The sequence below is a fragment of the Columba livia genome, chromosome 17, assembly GCF_036013475.1.
Source record: "Columba livia isolate bColLiv1 breed racing homer chromosome 17, bColLiv1.pat.W.v2, whole genome shotgun sequence".
Taxonomy (NCBI): domain Eukaryota; kingdom Metazoa; phylum Chordata; class Aves; order Columbiformes; family Columbidae; genus Columba; species Columba livia.
The window spans coordinates 6,097,482-6,115,124 of record NC_088618.1 but is presented as its reverse complement, the minus strand read 5'-3'; the positions used below and the strand labels follow the sequence as shown (position 1 = coordinate 6,115,124).

The 17,643-nt window shown below is 41.9% G+C and overlaps 1 protein-coding gene across 3 annotated transcripts in view; it reads right to left on the bottom strand.

Annotated features, from left to right (window-relative positions):
• The window catches only part of GRK3 (G protein-coupled receptor kinase 3), a 61,033-nt gene that overhangs the window by 14,265 nt on the left and 29,125 nt on the right, over nucleotides 1-17,643 (bottom strand). For all 3 annotated transcript variants that reach the window (XM_065033639.1, XM_065033641.1, XM_065033640.1), the window contains 11 exons: nucleotides 16,250-16,323; nucleotides 11,933-12,034; nucleotides 11,046-11,120; nucleotides 9,981-10,042; nucleotides 9,089-9,140; nucleotides 8,428-8,519; nucleotides 5,695-5,794; nucleotides 4,165-4,243; nucleotides 2,850-2,980; nucleotides 2,109-2,203; nucleotides 1,184-1,291 (listed from right to left, as the gene is read on the bottom strand). In XM_065033639.1, the coding sequence (XP_064889711.1) occupies nucleotides 1,184-1,291; nucleotides 2,109-2,203; nucleotides 2,850-2,980; nucleotides 4,165-4,243; nucleotides 5,695-5,794; nucleotides 8,428-8,519; nucleotides 9,089-9,140; nucleotides 9,981-10,042; nucleotides 11,046-11,120; nucleotides 11,933-12,034; nucleotides 16,250-16,323 (970 nt within the window). The remainder of the gene's footprint in view (nucleotides 1-1,183; nucleotides 1,292-2,108; nucleotides 2,204-2,849; nucleotides 2,981-4,164; nucleotides 4,244-5,694; nucleotides 5,795-8,427; nucleotides 8,520-9,088; nucleotides 9,141-9,980; nucleotides 10,043-11,045; nucleotides 11,121-11,932; nucleotides 12,035-16,249; nucleotides 16,324-17,643) is intronic.

The window sequence follows — 17,643 nt, the reverse complement described above, 5'->3', positions numbered from 1 at the left end:
ACAAAGCATTTTGTCTTGCCACACGGCAGCGTGTACCAGCTTGTTTCAACCGGAGACCTGCTGCTCCAGAGTTTTTTCCCTGTTACCCTCAAAAGCATTTCTGCTGAATGGATCTGATGACAGAGCAGGACTCCCATTTTTCTGTTTTTAAGCCCAACAGGCAAGAGTGAATGGCCAATGTCCAGTCTCGTGTACTCTGACAATGGGGATCTGAGCAGATCAGGGGAAAAAAAAGGACTCACTGGGGAGTTCTGGGCAGATTTTATGCCACACTTTATTTGCACACTTACATTTAGTCTATTTTAATTATATAAGTATTAATGTTAGATTGATACAGCTTTATACTTAAATTCAGGAGCCACCTGCTTACCTTCCTTTGTACAGTGTCTGGGATAGAGGTAAGAGCTCATAATTAATTACATGCAAGGACACAGGATGATTTAACTAATGATCAGTTTTACAGAGAAGCACTCTAAAAAGCTTAAAAGATTTTTTTTCTGTTTTGCCATTTACTCCAACGATGTTATTTTCAACAAACACTTGTCAGTGTTGTTGACTGTTCAGATAAATCCTGTAGTCTTAATAAATTCTGCATAGCCACGTAAGTTTACAGATGAGGTACCAGTTGACAAAGCTGTAATTATCAAATACTCTTGTATTCCAACACAGTAACAGGCCAGAGTCAGGAAATGGAAACTTCCACATATTCCAACTTACCCAAACACTACGAAAGAGAAGACAAAGTATCATGTAAGAAGGGAACAGTGCAGCAGAGTTTCACCATAACAGCAGGTCTCAGACATAAAATGAAGCCCATCGTTTACCAGGGCTGCTAGTGTATTTAAGCAATGAATAACACCATATCATTTAAAACACTAGCAATTGCCAGGAGATGAGTAAATCGCCTATCAGTAGAAGTCAAAAGAGTGGACAGAGCGTCCACCTTCCTCACTGCACCACACCTGCAGCTGCTAAAGGAAGCAGAACTCGTGTTTTGTTTATTTTAGAGGCAAAAAAAAGCCCATTTCAGTCTCGCGTGCAGACTTGGTCTCAGTTGAAGAGATGGCAGTAAGATATAATTTTAGGTAATATGTAATAGGTTACATATTAGTATTTCAAGGGACAAAGAATGACGAGGCCCAGGCTGAGAACACACGCAGAGAGGCCAGGAGCCCCCACTCACCCCCGCAGCAGTTTGAAGAGCATGCAGCCCAAGGAGAACCAGTCTGCGCTGCTGTCGTACGCCGTGCCCTTCTGGAGCACCTCGGGGGCCATGTACCCGTGGGTGCCGCTGGGGAGCGGAAAGAGACAAAACCTTCAGTGCAACCAAATCAAATCGGTGCTTTCTCAATAAGATAATAAATAATTAAAATAATCAATTTTAAACATTTGATTTTGCTTTTGCTTTGACCACACATACATGTACATATTTTGTTTATCTACTGAGCAGGTACCTTAAAACAAACAACAAGAGAAACGATCAGGCAAACATGGCTACAGCGAGATTTAGCATGAACTTTTTCAAGAAGCTACCGAACTGCAAATCTTTTAAGATATAGCAGGATGAAGCTTTGTTTTTTGCATAAATTCTGAGACCAAATCAGGGCAAATGAGGACCCAAGAATAAAACATGCCAGATAAGATGTGAATTCACGCACAACCAAAGAACTTCAGATCCCAGTTACGACGATGCCAAGAGGCAAAAGGGAACAAAACCCGCCTCTAGTTCTGCAGAGATCCAGAAAGAGAAAGACACAATAAATCCTGGTTTTTAGTCAGCTTCAGAACATTTAATTATCCATTGAGGACAATTAAAACAATCTGGTACTTTAACTCAGGTTCTTATCTTCTCTGAACCGTGAATCATCTCGAAATCATGTGTCATCTCCCAGCCATGCCTACACATCAGCTGCTGCGACTGTGCAGGAAAACAGGACGAGGAAACTGAAAAGTCTTCTTAGAGCACCCAATGTGGCTGTGTTACAAAGGCAGCTCGTGCCACAAAAGTGCTATTTTTGTCCTTTAGGAAAAGTTAAATTATAAAGACACATAAAGGTGTTATTTAGCAACAATTCTATGTGCAGCAAAGCCCCATACACAACACTTACACACTAGCGTGTGGCTTCTTCTTGGAGAAATCACAGGCCAGCCCGAGGTCTGATATCCTCACATGCCCATGTTCATCCAACAAGATATTTGCAGGCTAGAAATGCACGGACACAGAAAGGTTACGGATTGGCATTCTTCAGTTGACAGAACTACACATTCTCAGAACACAGCAACTCATTCTCAAATATCAGTACTGCCTGGTAATAGGTAGTTGAGGCTGGGGTTTGTTTGGTTTTGTTTTTTATGTCAATATAACTGACACTTTCTAGATAAAATCTACATTGTAATGTAGTATCAACTCCAGGGGAGATAAAGAAATACTGACAAATAACAGAAGAGCAAAACCAGAAAACACATGAAAGATTAAATCTGTTTTGGCCTCGAGCTCCCATTGCTTTCAGAGCAACTGTATCCCCCCCCACACCCCTCTCCCAGGGCTCTCAGAAATACACTACTTTCTAAATTAACAGCATCATTAAGATGGTGAGATCAATGACACTCCACAGGATTTATTCTGACCCCAAGGAAGCATCTCCCAGGCCCGTTAAATTAGATAATAACACAGATTAGATCTGTATCGAAAAATTATTAGTAAAACCAGCCAAAGATAAACAAATAATCTGTATTCTTCCCAAGAAAAGGTTTCAGGTCAGATACTTTGTTTAACTCCTCGGTATCTGGGTTGTTCACTGCTCTCGAACGCCCAGCTGTGTGAACACAGTCGCTGCGTTAACCATTACCTTCAGGTCTCTGTATACAACAAAGCGATTGTGCATGTGTTCTAAACCCAGGATGATTTCAGTAGCATAAAACCTCATTTCTTTTTCAGAAAACACTCCGTGCTGGGAGAGGTGATAGTGCAAATCGCCTCCTAAAATCAAAAGGGCAGAGATGCAATTAAAAGCACAGTAAAATCTTGCCTCATGGGCGGACAGCAGACATTCCAACCTGTGGAGCACACAGGAACCCAGACACACACTCTGCAAGTACACACAGTGATCATATACCTGAGAAAGTTAATACAGAAACTTGATCACTCAAACTCCAAGATAAAAATGCATTTACTTCATATACATTTGCACTCAGTGACTAATCCAGCAACTGAGGATTTCCACAGCAAGGAAAATGCGGCCACATACACAGGTTTCTGAATATCTGAATAAATTCGCATATAGGACAGCCTGGGTTGGGAAGGACCTCGAAAGGTCACCTGGGCCAACATATTCAAATATTCACGCTGGGGAATGTTTTCACACTTTCCTAATCAAAGAACAGGCACATTACAGTGTCACTCTGTGAGCTAATCCACACCACCAGCACATCAAATCGTGAATATTCCTAGAAAATCATTTCTGATCAAGCTACAGATCTAAAATAATTGGCCTGTTACTTGAATTTGACCGACAGTTTAGACTTTAATGAGAATCCTCACTTGCAAAACACCAAAGCCAGGCTGTGACTTAGAGGATATGGGCTTTATTTCTCAGTTGCATTTCCAGCTGTGCAGCCAGTAGGTGCAGATGTGCCCAACACCTCTCGGTCCCGCAGGACCAGCCAGAGCTCAAGTCTAAGTCCCACCAGTGCTGAGCACCGTCAGCACATCAGCATCTTCCCTCTCTTACCTCTGCCAAGTTCTCTCTGTGTTCTCACCGGAGTTGCACTGAGGCTTCCAGATACAATTTCTTCCCTTTGAGGAACGCTTCCCCCACCTATTTGCTTTGCAGAGCTCTTTACAGTAGCCCTTTTATTTTTATTCTGAACGCTGTGTCCCTGATCTCCTGATACACTTCTCTGCGTGACCATCATTTCCTTACACCTACAGCCTCGTCGGCCCTTTGATATATTTATTTAAATATGTTAATCTTATGAGGTATCAGAGATTTTCCAGTCTGTTCTAGCCATTCCCTTCTGTAGATCAATTTACCCCTCCTGCTCACAGGCTGGTGCTTCACACCTCACATTATTTTCCCCTCATTCTCCTTATGATCTCAGCAAGTCCTCCTGCCAATATTTCTGTAATATTATAACAGCATCATCTGCATGAGCCTCACTTACCATTCATCAGGTCCAGAATGAAGCAGAGTTTGTCGGGGGTGTGGAAGGCATAGGTCATACACACTATGAAAGGACAGTCCTAGAAGGAAAGGAGCAAAGAGTCCATCTTATTAGCAAAACACTACTTAATGTTCTGAATCAACTGGTTAATTCAAAAGTGGCCAACCCCAGCAGTTCCCCGAGCTCCCTATTCAAGTAGTAGTTGTGAATGCCAAGATTTGAGGTGGATTAACAAAAATGATTACACAAACGTATGTGCAATCTGCACAGCTGTTATGATGTGTTTTGCAGAGACATCTGGATTCCCATTTAAATGACTAATTGTACTATGATGAACTTCCCAGTTCCACGTTGTTCCGGGCGGCACATAAATCCTGTCGCTGGGGAAGGCACGTGCCATTCAAACCTCACAGCTTATCTTCAGGAATGAAATCAATTGCCTTATTCTATGCTTTCAAAGCTATTTAACTCTGCATATTCAAAATGCTCCAGCATCTCTTTCAACAGCAGGTGTATCGAATGTGGATGGGTGGCATTTTGTACAAAATCTCTCTTTTCTAACTCTCTTTCAAACTGAGAATCTAAATTTTTAATTTCACATATAAAAGAACAAAGAAATTTCCATCTCTTTATCTATCCTTATGTTCAAGCCAAACGTGAATGAGACTCTGTGTTCAAGGAAATGCCTATACCTTGCTGTGTAGCTTCCCTAGGTTCTGGTTTAGGATTTGCCTTACAGGGATATTTCTAACAGCAGAGGAAAATGTGCTGCTGGGTAGCAAGAAAAATACAAAACCAAATCTTCTGGGGTCAAAACTGCCACCAGCTTTCCCTTCTGCACAAGGAGCACCCCACACGCCTATCGCAAGGCTGGAAAGCACCAAGGAGTGTCTGATTCACAATGTTTTCACTTGACAATTAAAGGGCACTATTTAGCAATCATAATTCTGTATTTCTGGGTAAGCCCTGAAAACCACATCTCCATCTTTTAAAGCCAAATTTGCAGAAGACAAGGGCCACCACAGCACAGGCAGTTCTGCAGCTGCCGACAAGCAGCGCAGCGCCAAGTCTCGGACTATCTGTGGGTTTAAGACAAGCCCATCTTGAAGGCCCGTCAGCCTGGGCTCCATGCGCACCAGAGGACGGTGAGGACACTGCACACGCACCTAAAGACAAAACGATGCTGAATGCATCACAAGTGAGATTATTAAAAAGACTCAAATAGAAATACTTGTAAAAGGAATATTTAAAAAAACCAAAGTGGGGGCAGGAAGAGAGAGAATGAATTACCTAAGAAAGGGAAACCTCCTCAAGCCTCTTTAGCTGAAATGCTGATTTCTGTAAGCACTCAAACTGAAAATTGCTTTTCCATTCCTATTCCAGACACATTGCTGGTATCAGGGGGAAAGCTCCAGGGAGGTTTAACTTTTGCATGTCATAGAACTGATTTGATGGAATATGTATTATATGTAACAGCTTTTATATTGTATTCAAAAAGAAAAAAAATAATAACAAATCAATGATACTCACTCCTGTGCTGACAAGAGACAGCATAATTCTTTCATTTAAGGCTAATGTTTCTCCTTGCTTCATCTTGATTCTCTTCTTATCTAAACATTTCATTGCATACCTGAAAATAGTAACTGTTCAGAAAAAGCACCAGAAAAAATTTCCTCCTAAACTCAGTATTATTCACTAGCAGTTATACCATGCACATTTACAGTATCCTGTAAGGAAGCTCTTTGAAGACTCAAACCTGGTACTAAAAACATCATTACACACCAAACAAGAAAACCTCCAAAATCACACAGAATGAACACATTTTCAACGGAAAACTCCTAATAGAAAAATGTGCTTTAACAAATAATTCTGCGTCCGAACAACCAGAGTGATATAGGAATTACATATCATACATCCACTCTCCAATATCGACAAGCAAGGATTTGCAGTGTGAGTTAAATAACAGAGACCCTATTACAGTTCCATTTAATTCTAACAAGTTTCAGTTCTACCAGGAAAGTCATATCTTGAACACATGCTGAGTTTTATATATTTTTAAGTTTTCTTTCTACTCAAAAAAGGTCAGATATGCACATGAAAGCTTTTTCATTTTTTACCATCTGCATTACACAAAGCAATAACATTTTGTTCAAAAAAGAATGTTACCCTAACAACCATCAAACAAGAGCAGGATATAATACAGTCTGGGTATTTTTCCAAGACGTGAGGTGAGCCTACCATCAGAGACCAGCTGCAAAGGACACCTGTGTTCCTCCATCGCTTCCTAGGCATGGGCAGCCATGGATTTTTAGGTTATTTGGTTTAAAATACGCTCGGGCCGCATTGCGGCACCGCACCAAGGCTCATCAGCCGCCTGCGCCGCGCCGGCTCCGCGGGGAACCGGGGCTCGTGCCCCTGCGCCCTCGCCATGCAGTGTCAGGAGTGGGGGACAGGGAGCGTGAACATGCCGAAATGTTCAAGTTCCAAACCACGGAATGTATTCACAGCACGTGCTCTCGCCGAGGAGTTTGTAAACGATGACTATAAATAAGGTTTCACACGCTACCCTTTATTTCTGCTTTGCAAAGTGAGTGACTTGGGCCGTTTAGGGCTGGTGGAAATCAAGTATCTCATTTTTACAGTGAGCTGGGTGCTCCAAAAGCACCACTACCCCTCCCGCTTTGGCCTGCTGTCTGCATTTGGGCCCCTACGCCGGTGTCCTGGAGGGAGGGGAGGTGACAGGAGCCTCGGGTGCGGGGTTAGTGAGACACCGCTGGCGTTACCTTCGGGTGGCTTCCCAAGCTCCTGGCAGGCAAAGTGCGGCAGAGGCAGCCATCTAGAGCGGACGGGATCTGGATTAGGGACGGGTAAACAGGTCTGGATTAAGAAAGAACTAAACCAAACCTCTACCCAGAAACTGAACCTCACCTAAAGTTTTGCTTCCAACTTGATAAAGGTTGGCTTTACCACACTGCACTTTCCTTTACTCTATTGATAACTGATTAAGGTGTCCTTTGAGTCCCTTGCTAGTCCCAAGGTTTATCCACCTCCTGCCAGAGCAAAACTCAGACATGACCATGACTGGGAATCTGAGAACTGCCTCTCCGGGGTGGAAACCTGTTTAGTGTGGCTCAAGCTAAATAAAATGTTCATTTCTGTACAGGAACAGATTAACGAATTACACATGTTCAAAAAAATACCAAATCAAGAATAAAGACAGTATTCTTAGCAATAATATTAACATAAATACTCACGTTCACTGAAAAAATACTGAGCATGATAGCAATGCTAAGGTATCTTCCAATTGTTAGTAGCTCTAAAGTTTATGATTATTAAGCATGCCAAGCACACACAATTCCTGTGAAGGCAGCTGTGACCGCAGAGCCTCGGCACTTCATGCTTACTTAGAAAAATACGTGTTTAAGGATAGTCCCTGGACTAAAATCGTTAGGAAAAGAGCAAGATGAAAGCAGGTTGGTGGAGTGTAAATAAATAGCTAAATGGATAGATATCGAGAACAATTTGTTAAATTGATGCCCGGATGTTCAAAACAGGACATAATGGGACAATTATGCCTAGAAATCGAAATCTGATGATCAGAAGTGTGTGAACGGTAAGACCAGAAAAAGAAAAAAAAAACAAACACAGAGGGTTGATCTCGGAATTCCCACCAAGAGCTCTGTCACACCCAAGTTCAACACTGCAACTACATCCTTCCAGACGTAAGCAAAGATCACTCCTTTCGCCAGTGAAACGTGCTCGTCAGGGCAGAAATGTATGCAATGACAGAAATCTGGAATGCCACGTTCAGGGGGAGGAGGCCAAGGTCCCGGCCCCACGGCAGCACCAGCGCCTGATGCACTTTGTCGTGGGAAGAGCAACCTTGGCAGATGAGGAACCACCTCACCCGGCCCCGCAGCTGCCGCTTCGCTCTGCACCGCCCGGCTCGCACCCGGGACACCACTTCAGCACACGCTTAATCTCAAACATGTGCAGTCTCCGTTAATTCTGACGAGAGCATTTAAACGAAGGATGTGCTTAAAAGCTCGGCCAGACTGAAGCTCCGCTGCATGGCAGGATCAAATATCACTGAGCTTAAAGATGATCCAGAAATCAGAACCTCTGGGAATGAAATGTAATTACAAAGAACTATACAGTAACGCAATGCTGCTTTCCAGTGATTTTGTAAGAAATGATTGGAAGGATTTCCTTACTCGTTCAGAGTTTACTATTACCTCTAAAATAAAGTGTGTGTATACTCACATTTTTCCAGTGTCTGCTTTTCTGCAACCATACACTTCACCAAATCCCCCTCTTCCTATTATTCTATGTACACTAAAATCATTCATGGTCAGCTGTAAACGCAAAAAAACAAAGCGAAACTAGACATCATTTTTCAGTATCAAAAAATCTTACTGTAAAAACATCTGAATAATCTATTAATGCGTTAAGATACTTAAGTACTGTAATTCATACAGCATTTATTGTTTTGGGAAAAGGAGCCCCGGACTGTTTATATTCCAGAGGACTCGTAGCACGACAGTCCAACCAGATGCATGAGGCTGTTGGTGACAAGGGCCGACGGGCTCATTGATCAGGCAGGAGGAGGAGGAGGCTGTTTGACAGAAAACCTCATACTGGAGCAGGACAGAGGGAAGGGGTGTGCGGAGAACCCCAAAACCAGGGGGGACAAAGGGGACAGATGGGGATGGGGCAATTCCGGCTCAGGTCCCTTCAGCCATTATAAAACCCAAAAAGCAATTAATCAAGAGAGGCAGAAGGGACACCCAGAAAGGAATCATGAGGATAGTACATCTAACTAGAGGAGCAGATCAGTAACATTCACCATACGCCTTTTCGGAAGCAGTATTCAAATTGAACATTTTCATCCTTTGACAAGATAAATATACTTGTAAGTACTTACATGAATATTTAGTTCTACGTTTTTCCATTGACAAAATCTAGTAAACTTGTCACTGTGGGAAAAAATGTTTAAAAGTTGTCTGAGACTATTGTGCAAAGTGTTATAGGAAATGACAAGATTCTGATAACATTATTTAAAATAAAGTTTGCACTAGGGCGTGTTGTGCTATTTAGTAAATGACAGTCTTCCTTTCAAACAATTGTAATCTCACCCCCACTGAGTAAAACAATTACTAGCCAGCGCACACTTAATATTTTACATCCTTCTAAGAGAAGGATATCAGATAACCTTACCCTGTAATTGTAAGTGCTCAGTATGGCCTCACATCACTCTCGCAGACGGTTTTAAATTTTTAAAAACAACTAAGTTTGGAACTAACAAACATTTAAATTACAGAAAGATAATTATAAGAAAACAGAGGTGGCTCGATTTCTGCTAATGAACCTCTGTATACCCCAAGGAACATTTTAAACTCAGTTTATCTTAAAATAGGAAAAACAACAATAATACCGCAAGCTGTCGCCAACAAAAGCCTTTCTCGTTTCTACATAAATAATTAAGTATTTCTTTTCAGAGTAAGAAATAATAGTTCTACAGAGGCATTTTTACTATTCCTTCAGTCTGGCTGCATCCCCCCAACCAGCCTACAGAACATTATAATATGCATACGGAATATTATAATATGCATACAGAACATCATAATATGCATACAGAACATCATAATATGCATACAGAATATTTGGCTGTTGCTGGATGAGCCACACTGCACAGACCAAGGGCTGTGCCCTCATCACACCTTTTCTGCTAATTGCAAGGTGTCCAGACCTCAACCAAGGGACCCAGCTTCCTGCTGCGTTAGGTAGAAAGTTCAGATAATATGTCGTGTTCATACCTTTCCATAAATTTTTGAAATATTTTTCCTCGAAGACTATCACAAATTTCTTCTATATATGGCTAAAAAGGGTTAAGGAACACAGTTAATATTGCAGCATACAATAAACTGATGATGCAATTCTGTCCATTACATATAACTCACACTAAGTAACTGTGCTTTCCTTGTGGAAGGCTCAGTGAAGCATTCAAGCTACACTGAGCTTTTGGAATCTGAGCAGGTGCCCTGAAGTCAAACACAAAATATTTTCATGAGTTAGAAAACCTTAAATGTTTGCTGGGCAAGAACTGTATGAAACCTGTGTATAGGACCCATCTGTGGGCAACACATCTGACAAAACAGACACAGCACAGTTTGTTTTTCAAATATACTTAAATACAGCACGCATGCAGCCACCTCAAACCCCAGTCCAATTAACACCGAGAGGTAACTCGAGCAATGTCATTATCAATTTGTCACTTCGCCTAATTGCAGCGTTAAAAACAGTTCACTCAGCAGCAAGAAAAATCAAGCAGGGGCAATCTTCACATTTTTCCGATATATAAAAATAGGTAAGATTATCATCAAAGACATTTAAGCTTATAAACACGCTCATTACTGATGAGGTTCATTATCTGCAAAACCAGACTAATGCACCCTGCGTATTTCTGAACTTCTTGTCTTGTGTCAATGTGTATTAGGGCTGTAACAACAGAAATGTTTTACCTCTCGCTTCTTTATTTTCGCAAGTAAATAACACCACAAAAGATGCATAATTTCACAAATCAGCCAGGATACCATTTATTTTTCTATTCCAATGCAGGATATGCAAATCCCACACTTTCTTTTACCAATTTAGAATTTGTGAAGGTTTAAAAAAGCTTTCATAAATGTGCTTTAAAATACTTCAGATAAGAATAGCAATTTGTCATTTTTATTTGACTTAGAAAAGCATTCTAATGCCACTATTACAGCAAAGAATATGTTACCAATACCGTTTTATTCTGTTTCCTTAAATAATAAGCACAAAGTCACTTACTGTCAAACAGGTGAAGAAAGCTGAACATTCAGACTGTCTGAGCTCACCTGAAAAAGGCTGGCTGGCACTTGTTTCTTGGCTAAATGTGATTGTACGTGATCTACAGCTTGTTTCGAGAAAGGCTTTTGAAGAAGAAAAAGAAAGATTTCAAACAGCTGGAAATGTCAGAGGGTTCACTGAAACTCTACAGTGCTGTTGCTCTTTTAACCATACAGAAAATACACATATTTCAGCACAAATGGAATAGAGCTTCTCCTAAGTATATTATTGCAAAACATGCAGTAAAACAATTATTGTAAAGCAGGGAGGCAGGAGAGGGGAAGATGAGGAGCAGAGAGGTGAAGATAAAGGGCTAGATGATGCTCCTCATGAAAAATCCCATATACAGGGATGGCTCCAGAGACAGATGTTGACAAGGACTTTTTACCATGACTTTACTTAACAAAATACTCCTTAAACCCGTCATCCAAAGCCCCATCCCACCAGGATAAAACTCCCAGAGCGTCCCACAGAGCTACTGACAGCTCACGATTCTGTGAGTTTGCAGGGCAAGGCTGTTGCTGGGTTGTGGGGAGGGTTGGTTAATGTACATATACACGTACATGAATATAGACACACAAACTGCACTCATTTTCTCTTCTTTTTAAAATAGAGATTTAGTTTAAAGCAATATAAACCAGATAAACCTCCAAATATTTCCTTTGCGTACCACGTTTAATAAAAATTGGCACGCACCGCTAATCTTTACACCTCATCACTGCAAAAACAGCAAGAAGCACGCTGAATTCAGTCCAACCCCGTCCTGTGGACTGCGAACTGAAATCCACAGCACTACAAGTATTTGCAGCAAAAGCTGCTTCAGCAATAGTCTTAACTGTACTTTCTGAATGCAGCAGCAGTTATTTTTAAGGTGTGGGATGTGGGGGATACACACGTGTGAACAGGACAGCAGCTCCTTCATTATGTATGTGTCATAAATATGCCGACTGCGGCTCAGACGCTCCTCCTCAGAATCCAGTTTCTCGTACTCTTTTATCTGCAATAAAAGAGAGAAGGATTCATTAGGTGAGCGCATTTCTAACGATTTCTTACTCATTCGGTAAAAACGCGCCTTTGGTTGAAGTTCTATTTCACTTTATTCTTTCCTTATTTAAGACTTAAAGAAAAAACATCTGCAATACCAAAGTTACAGCTGACCTTAGATTTCCCTCCTATCTTAGAACTTCTATGCAGGAAGACCCGTTTGCTTTAAACTGTTTTCTACGATTTGGGAAGGACTGAGCTAAGGCAGCGATTCTGCAGGTTTCCTTCCCTTCTGCACTGCCCTCGCTCCTCCGACCCTCACGAGCATGGACCCTTTTCCCAGGTTATTTCCCTCCGTGCTCTGGCCTATCCCCTGCACACCAAAACGTGTCCCTTTCCAAGCTCCCGGGCCTGCAGAAGGGTTGTAACATCAGACAGGCAGCACAGCCACGGCCTCAGCGTCCTGCTCCAGGGCCACTACAGCAGGGACGCACAGATGTCCAAGAAAAAATTAAAAGCACATTTCAAAATGTTCACACAGCTCAGCTACATGTTGAATTTGAATCCTAAAGGTAGCTCAAAACACAGTTTAATGGAATATATCAAGTTTGTTCAGGTGTGCTATAGGAGGTCCAGATGAAGACACAGCAATCCCGCAGGGGTAATTTACAGAATAAAACAGAAAATCGGTTCCATCAAAAAAAAACACCCTCACCAAGTCTAAGTGTCCTTTGGAGTGTATTTTGGGAAAGAGTTCAGGACTGACAGAATGTAAAAAAACCACAAAGGATCTCTAGGGAAAAGTCTCAGCTCTCACTGCTGGACCTTTTCAGCATCACTTGCTCTGCATCCCTGCGCCAGCTCCAGACAAGCAGAGCAGCATCAGCCGCAGCTGGGACTCGTTCCGTGTCACTGGAGGAGGCGCAGGCCAGGTCAGCGCTGTCTGTGCCCACAACGAACCCTGCCCAGGGATGTGCTGGCTCATCCCTCCCCGGCAGGACGGGACAGCGACAGGGACGGCTCCGCTGCTCCTGCAGCCACGTTCACAGAGCAGTCCCCGGGCCAACAGCCAGCACGCTGCGAGGACTGTGAACAGTAAAGACTTCTAAAGATGTGTTTTGCCTCTACGGCACAATGTATTTCCCCCGCCTTCATTCAGATGTTGCTCCTTTGACAGGATGAGCTGTACTCAACAGCTCTTGAGCGTGGCTCCTCGTGACCCAGACCGATTTATCTTTGAAGGTGGGACACCGTAATTAAACTCGGTGTTTTTCTAGCTGTCGTCCTCTTGTTTGCTGACTATGATAAGGTAACAGTTCTGTCACTATTTGCCATCTGTGAATACTTCCCCCTTGGTACCAATTTATAATTAAAATGATTCAAAACATCTTTGCCAAAGAAACCTTTTTTAATTAATGTGATACCGCAAAATAATTAGATGTACAGGAGAAAGTCTGATGTATATCACGCTGTCTTACTTGAATGCAACCTCTTGCCCTTCCATATTTATGTTATTAAACCATCTGGGGGGCTCCTGCAACAGCCCCCATAGCCACCAGCTCAGCCTCTCCCCCACCTGCCCTTACAGGGGGATCTTTAACCTAAGCCCCTTTCTTTTGCAGAGCTTTGGAGCAAAGGACAGAGGGTGACAAAGTCCCCCCGCAGCAGAACACCCCCGGGTGACACAATGGGACACAGATGCACCTGACGTGTTCACAACCTGATTTTACACGTGTGTTAAACAGAACATCCCTGCACCATGCCAAAAAAACACGGCGACAGGCAGAGGCAGGAGTGTCACCATCCCCAAACATGACTCGTCTCTGCCCGCAGTGCTGCTCGGACCCGGGATAACAAACCGAGTCAGTGTGAATTTCAGTGTTTCCCTGGCAAACTCAGCTCACCTCAAGAAAATTGTCTGACAAAGTATCCGTTCAGAAATTAAAATGAGAATGCATTAGTTTTCAAGCATCTAAAAGATTTTATGATTTTTTTTTTCCCCCAAACCAATCTGGATGAATCACTCATCCAGTTAAATGCTTGATCGTGACTTAAGCTGCAGCAATGTGAAACCCCTGGAGTATGGAGCTCTTCTATATCCAGTGATTTCTAATGTAGTGATGTACTCAAATTTTCTACATCTGATAAATGCAGTAAGTAAATCAAATACATACATACATATATATATATGTATATTTAAAGAAAAGCTTCTGAACCTGGTATGTCACAGAAGAAAACATAATGAACCTCTCTTTAAACATCTTTAATGGGATTTTTTGAAAAGTACATGACAAAGCATTTTAATTCTTTTTAAGCGACACTTCATTAATAACCTAAAAATACAATTTGAATTGTTTCAGAGATCGAGAGGCACCTAAAAATATCCTGCTAAACAATCTGTTGCAACATGCCTTTTTGATCGCTTATGACAGTGATATCTTCGGTATATAAAAAAGATGCAAACGACAGAAAAAGATCGTATCTAATTGAGTGAGGGAACTGTATATTGCTAAGGATTTATCTCCAAACTGATAACGGGCTTGGCCTATTTTGTGCTGTTAGCCCACTAGCAAGAAAAAAATTAAACCATCAGTTTCAGAGTGATGCAGACAAAAGGTTATCTCAGGCTGCATTTCTAATTAATCCTGAGCAATGCAGGCTGCCTTTGAAAATGACGTGTGCATGTGTTTAACTGAAACCAGCACCTATGGTAGGATTAACTGCAGGTTTATATTTAGAGTCACAAACATGACAAGGAATGAATGGAGCGATAAGACTCGAGCAGGGGAGGGCTGGCTGCCGGAATATTGCTGCTCCTGGGTGCACGCCCGCCTCGGGTACCGCGTCCATCAGCTTCTTCGTTAATCATCTCATGACAATGGAGCACAACTGACCTTATTGATCTAGAGCCATCTCCGGTATCGCTCTACTGCAGCATTTGAGGGCATTTCTGTTCCCTTCTGTGAGGGAGGGACACGGAGACCCCACAGGCTCGCTCCAGTGGATGACATCAGGTGTCACCAGTGACCCCCACAGCACCAGCCACAGGGACAAAGATACAACCTGCACCTGGAATCACGCTCCAACTTCTGCTCTTCCCAACAGCATAACATAAAATTGCTTATTTCAGGCTTTCTGCCTTTAAGGAAAATCTTCACTATATGCAATAGATCTGAATTCATGTCTCACATCAGCTACAATAACGAAAGCACTGGTGTGCCTTGCGGGGCTTTCAGAAAGAAGGAATCCGCTGTTGTGATTCCATCGAGAGCTGGCAAACGTTCCTTACCTTAACTTCATCTCCATTTTGTAGCAGCACTAAGATTAACCACCATTCTCATAAGTAAAGAGCAAAAAGCTTATCCCATTTCTCAAGGACTTAAGGTATCAGAAATATTTCACAAGCAGAGATTGAGACGGACCTAATTTCAACTCATTTCTTATAAATATTTCAAACAAACCATAGTCAAAGAGTGTACCTTATGGCAGAAAGCATTCATAAACCTAAAGATACTTTAACTCCTATTACTGTTCTTCCCCTTTCCATCATTCTCTCAGTATTTTCCAAGTTATCTCTTGACACATTAATGTAGTGAATTAAGATTTGCTTAAGTGGCTGCTCAGGTAACTCTCTTCCACTGTTTTGTTTTCGATGTATTATGCCTCAAAACTAAACATACTTAACTCCTGAAGGACAAAAACTAGGGCAGTAGCCTTTAAAATGCTTTGTCGTTTACATTTAATAAAAATACAAGGTTTCAGTATATACAAACAAAAGCACTGTTAGAAGTAGAGCTAAGTAGATTTTCCCTGCAAATGCTCCATTTTCTAAATTTTAAACATTTGACTAGTAAGAGGGGGAAAAAAATCATCTACGCTACTCTCACAGCATACACTGTAAGAGTCAGAGTCCTGTACCAAATTACCAACAGTTACATTGCTGGTTTTAAAGTCTCTTGAACTTCTTTAAAATGATAGTTTTGCCTCTTTGACATGCAATTCTTCTTATATAAAATAGTGTCTCCTATGAATCAACCATTCCACTCTGAAGCTGAAGCGACTGAGAACAACACCCCGCCTTGTGCATCCCTCTGGCCCCTGCAGCAGCGCCCGTGCCAGGACCAGGGAGGGACCATCTACCCCAGTCACCTCAGTTACCCCAGTTAGCCCACTCACCCCAGCCTGCCTTCCTCAGCACAGACCCAAAACTCAACCAACGGCCACTCACCTCTTCGTAAAACTTCAGCTGAGGGACGGCTTCATCAATCTCATTCATGCAATAGTCTTTAAAAAGCAAAAATCCTGGGAAAGGTAAAATCAATCAATCAATCAATCAATCAGAAAAAAAGTCTCATTACTGCGATAACTAGTAAAAAAGGATACAAACCCACCTGGGTACTATCATGCATTGGATACACCGGTTAAGTCTCCCTGACTATCAGGCATCTCCACAGCATTGGGAACAGAAAAGGACCATAAACCTCACTCACCTCCCATTGCTATATTAAACAAATTTCAGTTTCTCCTGCTGAGAATTTTATGAGATGTTTATATAATGCACCAAAATATCCCATTCCTCTTCACAGATCAGATTGTGTTTCTTTTTTTTCCAGAGTAAAACCCAGATAGTATTCACATTTTGGTTTCCTGAAACAGATTTACCTACTTTTTATTGATGAAAAGCAACCTCTTCTGCATTCTGATTTTGGAATTACTGGTTAATGTTACCTCTAATAGTTTTTATAGCACAATAAATTACATCAGGGCCTTTATAGTTTCTTTGCGAGTAATTTAAAGCATGACCTCCGCAGCCTGCTGATGAGTATTTTCCATTATAACAGTTTTAATGCTCCACCTCATGAAGCATTGTCTCCGCGTTCACCCAGCTGGTGCCTGCTGCCCGTTTGCTTTACCTGGGCATCTGTTGTCCCAGCTAATAATTGTCTGAGTTATCTGAACCTGCTTTCAGTCCGCTGCAGCAGGCAATACCTTTCCTTATTTAGAATGACTGCGTGCGCACTGAAATCTCACCCAGCTTCTGGAGGTGAGACCACAGAAATGTAAACGAGAATCCCAAAGGCAGCGCGAGGAGGCGGAGCAGCCGACTGGGAACCGCTCCATCCCGCTCCCAACCGCAGTGGAGAAAATGCCCCTTTTCAACTTAAAATATACATATACATAAGAGACTTTATTATTTTTTAATTAAGATGCCATTGTAATTTGCACTTACAGCAAAATTATATCACCGACAAAAGTTGCATATCACAGAAGGCTCAACTAAGAAATAATACAACTGCCTACAGCACCCCATGCTTTCCAGAGCATATGATTTTTAAAACAAATGCAAAACTCACTTCATGTGCTACATAATCATTTCATTGTAGTTGTACAGGAGAGCATTTAACTGTCAGCTATGAACATCATGACCTTTGAACTCACTGTCAGCTAATTTTATCAAAGACTTAAACAACAAAACAACCCAACCAACTACTCAGAGCAAACTCGCCAGTTGCAGCAGACAAAGCAACACTAATCAGGCAAATATAAGCTTTAATTTCTGTATAATGAAAACATATATCAGCTTCTTGGTAGCCCCTCTAGCTGTATCTGGATCCCAACCGA